This window comes from Tupaia chinensis, unplaced genomic scaffold (genome assembly GCF_000334495.1).
Source record: "Tupaia chinensis unplaced genomic scaffold, TupChi_1.0 Scaffold000140_1, whole genome shotgun sequence".
In the NCBI taxonomy this organism is placed as follows: Eukaryota; Metazoa; Chordata; class Mammalia; order Scandentia; family Tupaiidae; genus Tupaia; species Tupaia belangeri.
In genome coordinates, this window is record NW_006159610.1 from 7,020,818 (window position 1) to 7,031,794 (window position 10,977).

The following is a 10,977-nucleotide window of genomic DNA, read 5'->3' on the forward strand; positions in this document are numbered from 1 at the left end:
CCCAGGCCTGAGCTTCAGCAGAGAGGTAGTAACAGTCTTCCCCTGACCACAGCCAGCCCGGGGGGCACAGCTGGCACCCGGTTCCTGCAAGCAGAGACCGCCGTGGGTAAAGAGCTGGACGGGGCTGCCACCCTGAGGGGTGGATCTGGGGGTCAGGACTGGCAAGCCCTGGGGTGCAAGGCGGGAGGCAGGCAGGTCCCAGGAAGGCCGCAGACTGGGGCTGGTGGTCAGCACGCCACTCGTCGGGGTGTGAGCTGTGCCCAGTGGGAGAAAGGACAAGTCGCCCTCGACCTCGCCCAGCCTTGTCTTCCAGCTGCCCCCAGGGGTGTCTTTCCAATTCTCGGGGTGCTATAAGTGCTGATCCCACCCTGGAGGTGGAGCAGCAGGAGAGGGGACTGGAGGGGCCACTCTACCTGTTCTAGAGGCCAAGGCCACGATGGTGACTGCAGAGACTGCCAGGAGCACAGCCATGACCACCAGGGCCCAGCGCAGGGACTTCATGTACATGGGCAGCCCTGGGATGCGGGGATGCACAGGAGAGGATGGTTAGAGACCACCCCGCCCAGAGCCACACTGACCCACCCAGACCCGCAGCCCCTCTCCTCGGCACTCAGCCTGGGCCCGAGACTCCAGGACAAAGCCCTCGATTCAGATTAGAACTCTGTATTTGGGAGGAAGATCCAGGTGTTCTCCTTAAACAGTGAGAAGATGAGGGCCAGCGTGTGTCTTGGTGGTTGAGGTGATGGAGCCAACCTGGCTGATAATGTGGCTCAAGTCCCGAATCTGATGACTTTAAAAATACTCTGGGCACATGTATGTGTATGTCCAAAGTCCTAAGAGGAGAGTGTAGGAGAAGGGATTGGTGTGTGGACATCCCCTCGAAGGGGTAATTTCTCCCTTCCCTTCTCTATCTCTCTCTGTCTCTCTGGCAAATATACACACCCTATAGCAAACTAAAAACCAGGACAGAAAAGTCTATTCAAGAAAGAGAACAAATGATTGGCCGGCACGTTAGACACAGGTACAAATACCACGGAGCACAGGGCCCAGGGGCTGGCAGGACAGGCAAGGGCCCTAGGGGTAAAACTACCCCATAGAAGACAGAGCTATTTTAGTTCACAGCCCTGGGTTCAAGTCCTGACTCCACAAACTAGTGTTCCTGGTGTTTATTAATTTATTTTAAAAAAGTGTCACTCAAGACCAGCAGATAGACTCCCACATAGTCAACTGCAGTTCGAGTCCTGGACTTGGCACCTTGAAACTCATGCTGGGCATTGTGCATGTGTCCGAAACCCCTTGAGGAGAATGGAGGAGAAAGGACTTGAGCGTGGCCACCTCCCACCGGGTGCGGGGGGTGGCTGTTGCTGGCCATTTCCTCAGCGAGTGCATGTGCCCTATAGCAAAAATCTCTCTTAAAAAGGGGCAGGGAGGAACCAGCAGATGGTGTAATGGTTATGTCACTGGACTCCCACGTAGTCAACCACAGTTCAAGTCCTGGACCCAGTGGCTTAAAATTCACACTGGGTGCATGTACATACATGACCAAAATCCTGAGGAGAGAATGGAGAAGGGATTGCAGCATGGCCATCCCCCATGGGGGCTGTTTTCTTGCTTTCTCTCTCTCTGTCTCTCTGTCAAGCGCATGTGCCCTATAGCGGAAATCTTTCTAATAATAATAACTTTTTAAAATGTCACTCACTAGAGAGAGACGGCCTAGGGTTCGAGGGAGCAGGAGAAAGTACTCCGAATGAGGCGTGGTCACACCTCAGTCCCTTCTTTCCCATTTCTCTATCCTGTTGACATTCTGGGAAGTGCACCTGCACCCAGAATTTTATAAGCAGCCAGGGCCAGGATTCGAACCACAGTCAGCCACACTGAGAGGTCTTGTTCTCTGAATCACCAGGCTATAGGCTAGCCACGTATTCTTCCATTTTAACATCCAAGTCGCACGCTCTCTCCAGGTGTTAGATGGCAAGAACAAAGCGTCGTGGAGAGTGTGCAGGCTTTAGAGCACATTAGGGTTGCTGAGAGCCACCACCCGCAGTGATCTTCTGCTGCGCCAGGACCATGTGGACCAGATGGCTGGAGTGGGGTAACAGGAGGGCATCTGGGTGGGAGAAATGGCACAGGCAGAGGCTCAGCGATGGGACACATCTAAATGCCACATTCGACCTTGCCATCGGTGGATAACGGGATCCCGGGAGGGGAGACCCAGAGAACTAACAGATGGTAGGAACGAAGTCCAGCACCTGGTCACAGCCGTGGACACACAGACGGCACTGAACGGTGAGAAGCAGCCGCGCATTCCTACACCGGGCCTGTCAGGACAGAAGAGGGCCAGCAATGGCATGGTGGCAGCCTCACTGCACCTACATGGGAAAGGTCCTGGGTTTGCATCCTGGCACCTCTACAAGCACACCAGGGCCAGCTCAGACGGGGTGGATCGGGGCATGAAGACCCTATAGGGAGTGTTCCCCTCACCCTCTTACAGAGATAAATAAACTTAAAAAAAAAAATTTCCAGAAACATAAAATCAAATACAGCAAAAAAATAATTCTCTCCCAGACACCTTGCTGCAAGGGGCTCTAGGATTCACACAAATTTCAGCGATGAGGGTCAGCACTGACCACAGCATTGGTGTGAAGGTGGTTATGCAATCCTCAGGGGCCAGTCAGTGGTATGGTGGTTAAGGTGCTGGATCCCACATGGCTGACTTGCGGTTTGAGTCCCAGACCTGGAAGCTTGAAAAGCACCGTGGGCCTGTGTGTGTGCACCTGGAGTCCCAAGAGGAGAATGGAGGAGAAGGGAGAGCAGTGCGCCACCCCTCTGGGGGGTGATTTCTCACTTTTCTTCTCTCCCTGTCTCTGTTTCCCTCCAATAAGCACATGTACACCATAGCAAAATACCCCCCCAAAAAAAGACAATTAGTCACACAAACAACACGAATACACTCCCTTTTTTTTTTCAGTAAATTTTGTCCGAGGGTGTGCATGCACAGGAGAGACAGAGAAAGAACTCCTCCCGGGGCTGGCCATACAACCCCTTCTACCGCATCCTCCCTCCTGTGGGAGTCTGGGCACGCATGCACATGTACCTGGTGTTTCTCAAGCTGCCAGGTCTGGGGCTTGAACCTTGCAGTTGGCTATGTGGGATGAAGCTGCCTTATCCACCATGCCACCGGCCATTCCAAAATACACTTTCCTTATAAAAAAATGAAATGTGGATGAAGCTAAAGTCCCCTGTAATCCATCTTCTCTCCTCTCCCAAGCCTGAACCTTCTCTTTAATTCTCTCAGTGCCTTCCAGTCCACCCATTCCCCGTTCCACCCACACCCCCAAGGAGAATGTGGGGACAACGCACATCCCTTCCTCTCCAGCACCCTCCCTTGTGCACTCTTTTCTGGCTCCCATTTTTTTTTTCTTTTTATTGCCAAAGGGTGTGTGCACTTGCCAGAGAGAGATAGACAGAGGGGGGAAAAGTGTCTCCCAGTGGAGCAGGGCCATGCCACAATCCCTTCTCTTCCATTTCCTCATCCCATCAGAATTGTGGGCATGAATGCATGTGTGCTCAGCACATTTTTCAAGCTACTGGGGCTGGGATTCAAACTGCAGTCAGCCATGTGGGATTGGACTCCCTTAACCATTAAGCTACAGGGCCAGCCCCATTTCCTTTATTCTTTTTTAAAACAAAGATTTTTTATTATTATTTTTCAATTTTGACCAGAGAGAGACAGAGAGAGAATAAGCCACCTGGTCTAGGACTCGAACCACGGTCAGCCATGTGGGAGTCCAGCACTTTTAACCACTGCACCACTGGCCGGCCCCTCCTTTGACATTTCTGGATTAACATCTCTGATGTCACAGCCTCTGCCTCCTTTCAGAGAGAGGGAGATACCTCTGGTTATGCTGCGGTCTCTTTTCCTCCATTTCTCCATCTTGTTGGGATCCTGGGCATTGTGTCTCCAGGACTGAGATTTTTCACTGAGCCGACCGTGTGGGATCTGGCCTCTTCAGAGCACTTAACCGCTCAGTTACAGGCCCAGCTCCGGCTTTCTCTTCCAGCTACCTTTCCTGCAACTGCTTCCTCCTAGTCTAATACCACTGTCAGAGACAGATCCAAGTTTGTGGGACTTAAAAGTTTATATAATTTGGAGGCCGGCAGGTGGCATGGTAGTTAGGGCACTGGACCCATACATGGCTGACCGTGGTTCAAGTTCTGGACTTGCTGGCTTGCTTTCTCACGTTCTCCTTCTCTCTGGTCAAATTAAAAATTATAATAAATAAAACTAGGAGGGACCTGGAGATGGTGTAATGGTTACGTAGCTCCTACATAGTCGACCTGAGAGGAGCATGGAGGAGAAAGGATTGCAGTGTGGCCATCCCCCCTGGGGTTAGATTTCCCACTTCCTGTCTGTCTCTTTGTTTCAGCAATGAGTGCAAGCGTCCTATTGCAAAAACTCCTCTAAAAAATAAATAAAATTATTATTTAACTAATTCATTAATCTATGTACAGTCATTCACTATATATCAATACAGTGTACAAAATGAGATTTTCCCCACCCAGAATACATTGTATATTGGCTCAATCAAGGATATTATCGTGTATGTTATCATCAACAAATAATTTTTTATTGTTTCTTATATATTTTGCTTTTTTCCCCCCTTGATTCCCTATCTCTCACCTTCTCCCAATACCCTGCATCTCTCAGTGTCTCTGGTATGTACAGTTGTGTTCCATGCCTTTTTTTTTTTCACATTTTATTGATTCATTAAAGATTTTAATTAATTTAAAACCTTTCAATATCAGGCATACATATCTATGAACACATGGCTGACTTTAGGCGTAAGCCTCAGTGAGTAAAATGAACATACTATAAAGTAGCACCTGGCTGTGGCTATACAGCGTACTGTAGTCATTAAATAGGTATTATTAACAGGTATTTTTAATGCATTTTTAATTTCAAGAGAAAGTTTTAGATTTAATAGATCTAAATAAAAAAATGTTAAGAGAAATTTGCTTAAAACTTAAAGCCAGGGAAAAAGGTTAGGATTCTGTTCAAATGGTAGTTAGACGAACCTATTAACAGTTCAAGAGAAGACAAAAATCCTTAAGTATGGAAATCAAAGCATCAAAGAAAATCAGTAATGTTTTAAAGTCAAAAAAGTTCAATTTCACTAGTTCAGACTCATGTAATTAATCTCTATTCTATTACAGTGTCATGTAAACTCTGGAAGTTAACATTCAACTCCACACTTGTCCCTACCATTAGGCTGGGCCATTCTCTTGGTTGTTTTTTGTACTCTTATTTCTGTGTGTCAGACTTTAGTTTTCCTGGTACAGCACTCCTTTTAGCACTTCTTGGAGAGCTGATCTGGTGTTGGTAAATTCTTTCAGGTTTTGTTTATCTGAGAATGTTTGTGTCTTTTTTTCTCATATGAAAGATAATCTTGCTGGGTATAGTATTCTTGGTTGAAATTGTTTTTCATTTAATGCCTTGAGTATATTTTCTCATTATTTCCTTGCTTGCATTGTTTCCGATGAGAGGTCTGACATGAGCGTTGCAGGATATCTTTTGAAAGTAACTTGACGTTTCTCTCTTGCCAAATTTAGTGTCTTGTCTCTTGTCTGTGGTTTTGGTCAATCTGGCTGTGATGTGCCTTGGAGAAGATCTTCTTGGGTTGATTCCATGTGGGGTCCTTTGTAGTTCTTGGCTCTGGATATTTGAGTGCCTTTCTAGGTTTGGGAAGTTTTCTTCCAGGATTTCATGGAATAGACTATCAGTGCCCTGATGAGTTTCTTCACCTTCTGAGATATCGATGATCCGGATGTTTGGTGTTGAATGGTATCTAGTATTACTCATATGTTATTCTCATTTTTTTGTTATTTTCTCCATCTTTTTGGTGAATTTTTCTAGGTCAGAGGTTCTGTCTTCTATATCTGAGATTCAGCTTTCTGCATGATCTAATCTGCTTTTGATATTTTCAAGGGAGGTTTTGATTTCCTGTATTACAGCTTCATCTGTGACCATGCTGTTTGATTCTTTTTTATGACATGTATCTCCTCTTTCAGATCATGCAGGGACTTCCTCACCTCCTGGAACTTGGTATCTCTGTTCTCTAGCATCTTCTTTAGTTCACTGTCTCTCTTCTCTTGCATCTCTGTTAGCTTTGTCACTATGAATCTTTCAAATTCTTTATCTGACATTTCCATTAATTTCCTCCTGGCTAGATCTGGGGGACGAGCAGGTGAAGTCTGGGCAGAGGGTCTTCGGTGGTCATAATTCCTGAATGGGGCCGCTCAAAACTCAGAATTATTCTTAAAAAAAAAAAGGTTTCTATACTTTGGCAGTGTTCTTGTGCCAGTGAAAGGCTGGCTTTTGTGTTATTGACTTCGGGTTCATTGACCTCCGCCCACCAAGCCTGGCTCCACCAGGCATCAGCCTCTCCCCGACGGCTTCTCCCATCCACTGAGCATTGAGAAGAACACATTCTTTCTCCTCCACGAAAACCTGACCGCTGGGCCAGCTAGGTGGTGTGGAGGTTAAGGCAGCTGGATCCCACATGGCTTACTGTGTCTCTGTCTTCTGGCAAGCATACACACCCTATAGCAAAAAATTTCACACACACCCCCCCCAAAGAAAACCCAAGAAGAGAGTAGAGAAGGAATTGTGGTGGCCATCTCCCTGGGGGGTACATTCTCTTTTTTTAAAGAATTATTTTATTTAACTTTATTTATTAGTATGATTATTTTCCAGTTTGATGGGAGAGAGACAGAGAGAGAAAGGGAAACTGAGAAAGCAAGCCACCACGTCCAGGACTCGAACTGTGGTAGGCCATGTGGGTGTCCAGCGCCTTTAACCACCATGCCACCTGCTGGCCCCCTCAATTTCTTTCTGTTTCAATCTGGCAAGTGCAAGTACCTTATAGTAAAAAAAAACAAAAACAAAAACCAAAAAACAAACAAAAAAACCAAAAAACCCCCCAGAAACCTGATGGTCTTCGAGGTACCTATGCTGCCTCACCTTCTCCCAAGGACCTCTTATCCCCACAGACTCTGCCCTTATTCTCACCTCCAATTGTGGGGTGGCCCGTCCCACCCCTCTCGGCTGCATCTCAGGCTGCCCTGTGCTTTTGCTGTATGAATGTTTCTCTGTTCTGGACAGAGGAACATGGAGGCCAGGGCCCAGGTCCGACATCCCGACGTCCCTTCCTTCCCTCCCCTCTCTACACCTGCTGGCCGGGCACACCCTTTCCTGCCCACTTTGCCACACCCTGGGAGGGTCTTACAAGGACACAACTGTAACACGTCTAAAGAACAGTCCTGGCTGGGAAGCAGAAGGGCCGATGAGGACATGGAACAGGGACACCTAATCCAGCCTTGAGGATTCAGAGGACAGGACCCCAAACCAAGGCCTGGAGGAGAACGGACCCAGCTCTTCCCCCGGTGGAGGCCTTGAAACTCCGAGGCCCTCGTCGGCTGCCTGGAGTGGTGTGACACGGAGGCCGGCAGAGGGCTGCCCTTCCGACACCCTCGGAGTCTTCCGTCCCTCAGTTCAGAGCTCCTCTGGGACGCTGGCCCAAGTGAGGGAAGAAACCAAGCAGTGACATTCCCAACCACCCCCGCGGCAGGCTGCTCCCTCTCACGTTTACGAAGGAGCGGACAGACAGTGGGCTAAGGGCCTCACTGTGCGGCCCACACAAGTCCTGGGGGCTTCGTCTGCCCACTTCCGGAGGTAGCCAGCTTCATCCCACAGAAGGAACCACAGGGGGCTTCCCATCCACACACACTGCTGGACACTGGGCCCTGGCCTGGGAACCCCACGCTCCTTAAACCCACATTTCCCAAAACGCGGAAACCAAGGCACCAAGCCATCCGCACCCGGCTGACCCGCCACCTCCCTGGGGCTCAGCAAACATCTGACACTGACCACATTCTGGAAGAAACTTTTTCTTTTCCTTTTTTTTTGAGAGAGACTTTTGCTATAGGGTGAGTTGACTTGCCAGAGAGACAGAAAGCAAGAATCACCCCCCAGGGAGGATGGCCACACCACAATCCCTTCTCCTCCATCCTCCTCTTGGATCTTGGCCACACACTCACTCGTGCGTGGCGTGGGTTTTAAGCCACCAAGTCCAGTCCTCGAACCACGGTCAACTCTGTGGGAGTCCAGCGATGTAAACACTACATCACCTGCTCGTCCCTCCTTTTTCTGTTCCTGAAGCCTTCGGATCCCCTCCTACCACCTTCCCCTTCCCCATCTTTGTGGCTGCTCCTCTCCTCTTGCTTTAAATGACATCTCTACCGGGAATTCCCAAAGACACCTCATTCCCTCTCTCACATCTTCTCCTGGTCCCCACTTTGGGAGGAAATCACAACCCACCATCTAGCCGCCCAAGTCAGAAACACAGGCCCCACCCTTGTTAGATCGACTTCACGGAGCAGAGGTGCAGCCCGCTAACGCTCCCTCCTGAGCCTCCCTCCTGCCTCGCCAGGGACCGACACCCACCACCGCCTCTGAGCTGCTGCTACTGACATTCCTCCTGACTGGTCTCCCTCCAGTCTCAGGCCAGTCCCAGCCTTCCTCCGCAATGCCGTCAGACCTTCCTTTCCAGAATACAGTCCAACCGTGTCACCTCCCCACCAGTTCCTCACTTCCTTATCAGCCCACTCTTTTTAAAAATTTTGCTATAAGTAGCAGCAGGTGACATACTGGTTATGTCACTGGACTCTCACGTAGTTGACTGTGGTTCGAGTCCCAAACACAGTGGCTTAAAATTCACACCAGGAACATGTGTGTGCCCAAAATCCTGAGAGGAGAATGGAGGAGAAGGAATTGCAGCATGGCCATCCCCTCTCGGAAGGTCATTTCTCCCTTTCTGTCTCTGGCTAGTATATGCACCCTATAGCAAATATCTCTCTATCAAAAAAAAAAAATGCTGTAAGTTGTGTGACCTCAGAGACAGACAGGAAAGTGAGAAAGCACCCCCAAGGGGAGATGGCCATGCCACAATCTCCTCTTCCATTCTCCTCTTGGGATGTTGAGCACACAGACACACACACCCGACATGCTTTCCCAGCCACCGGTCTGGGACTTGAACAGCACCGTTGGCCATGTGGGACCCAGCCACCCTAAACACCTTACCACAGGCTGGCCCTCAGGCCACCCTTTTTAATCCCAGCTTCTTTTCTGTTTTTGGGGGGTGGTTTTAGGAGATTTTTGCTATAGGGTGTGTGCACTCACTGGAAAGACAGAGAAAGACAGAGTCACAAAGTGAGAAATCACGCTCCTCCTCCCCCGAGGATGGTCATGCCATAATCCCTTCTCCTCCATTATCCTCTTGAGGTTTTGGGCACACACGCACATGCACCTGGTTTGAGTCTCAAACCACAGTCAGCTATGTGGGAGTCCAGCACCATAACAATGACACCATCTGCTGATCCCAATCCCATCTTTTAAGATTTGACAAGAAGCTATAGACTCCCTGTGGTAGACAGAATAAGGTCTCCCCAGAGATGTCCACGACCCAATCCCTGGAACCTGTGAACATGTTAGGTTACACAGCGGAGGGACATTAGGCTGCTAACCAACCTACCTTGAGATGGGGAGATTATCCCGGGCTCCTTGGATGGGTGCAAGGTAACCACAGGGTCCTCATAATGGAATGGGGAGACAGAAGAACAAGAGTCAGAGAGGGAGCAGTGGAGAGGGATTCGGCCCACAGTGCAGGGTTTGAGGAGGGCCAGGAGCTAGGGAACAGTGTGGCCCCTACAAGCTGGAAAAGGGCCTCCAAAAAGGAGCAGAGTCCTGCAACAACTCAACTTTAGACCAGAGAGCCTGTGTCAGACTCAGACTTACAGAAATCTAAGACGCGGGGACCAGCAGTTAGCGTAATGGCTATGTCGCTGGACTCCCACATAGTCGACCGCGGTTCACGTCCTGGACCCAGTGGCTTAAAACTCATGCTGGGCATGTGTGCGTGCATGCCCAAGATCCCGAGAGGAGAATGGAGGAGAAGGGATTGCGGTATATATATATATATATATATGAAAAGAAATCTAAGACGCTACATCTGTGCCATTTAAAGCCACTAAGTTGGAATCAGCAGATGCAAAGCGGTTATGTCGCTGGACTCCCACATGGCTGATGGCGGTTTGAAATTTGGCTTTCCAGTGGCTTGAAATTCACGTCAGTGCATGTATGTGCATGCCCAAGATCCCAGGAGGAGAATGGAGGAGAAGAGATTGCAGTGTGGCCATCCCCGCTAGGGAGTGATTTCTCACTTTCTCTCTCACTGCCTCTGTCTCTCTTTCCGGTGAGCACATGTACCCTAAGGCAAAAACCTCTACAAAAATAAAATAAAAACACTAAGTTGGTGGTAATTTGTTACAACAGCAATAGAAAATTAAGATCCCATCATGCAGAAAATCTGCAGAAGTGATCCCAGTCCCTGAACTTGAGACCCTTGGGATTTGGTGTGTCTAACCCTCACGGCCAAGCTTTGTTTTTGCTTGCTTGTTTGTTTTTGTGATAGCAGAGCAGTTTTAATTCTAGCTATACAAGAGTACGATTTATAAACTTCATGGACTGTTGTACGAACTCCATAAAGTGACAGTCACGCAATAGTATCTATCACTTGGCAACTCGAAATCAGAAACATACTTTTGAATTGCTTCAACAAGATCCACAGAATTAAGAACACTTTTGATTTTGTTTTTAATTCACAGCCAAGCCTTTGGCAGTGTGCCTGCTGGGCAGAGCCGGGGCTTCTCACTCCAAGGGGCCTCTGCCACTCCCAACTCCTACTCAGCTTTGAAGACGTGGCTCGGCAAGCTTCCCGCCTCCAAGCTCAACCCCTACGCCCGCCAGCTTCCCTGTCCCGGACTGCTTCTATCATTTGGGTCTCTTTATTCTTCCATACCAAGCTGCCCTCCTCACCCCTTCCAGTGTCACAAAACACACACACACACACACACACACAC

At 48.9% G+C, this 10,977-nt stretch overlaps 1 protein-coding gene across 1 annotated transcript in view; it reads right to left on the bottom strand.

The window, feature by feature from the left end:
• The window catches only part of KLRG2 (killer cell lectin like receptor G2), a 27,193-nt gene that overhangs the window by 14,352 nt on the left and 1,864 nt on the right, over positions 1–10,977 (bottom strand). Inside the window, exons 5-6 of the mRNA XM_027770546.1 lie at positions 414–515; positions 8–84 (exon numbers count right to left, since the gene is read on the bottom strand). Of these exons, the coding sequence (XP_027626347.1) occupies positions 8–84; positions 414–515 (179 nt within the window). The remainder of the gene's footprint in view (positions 1–7; positions 85–413; positions 516–10,977) is intronic.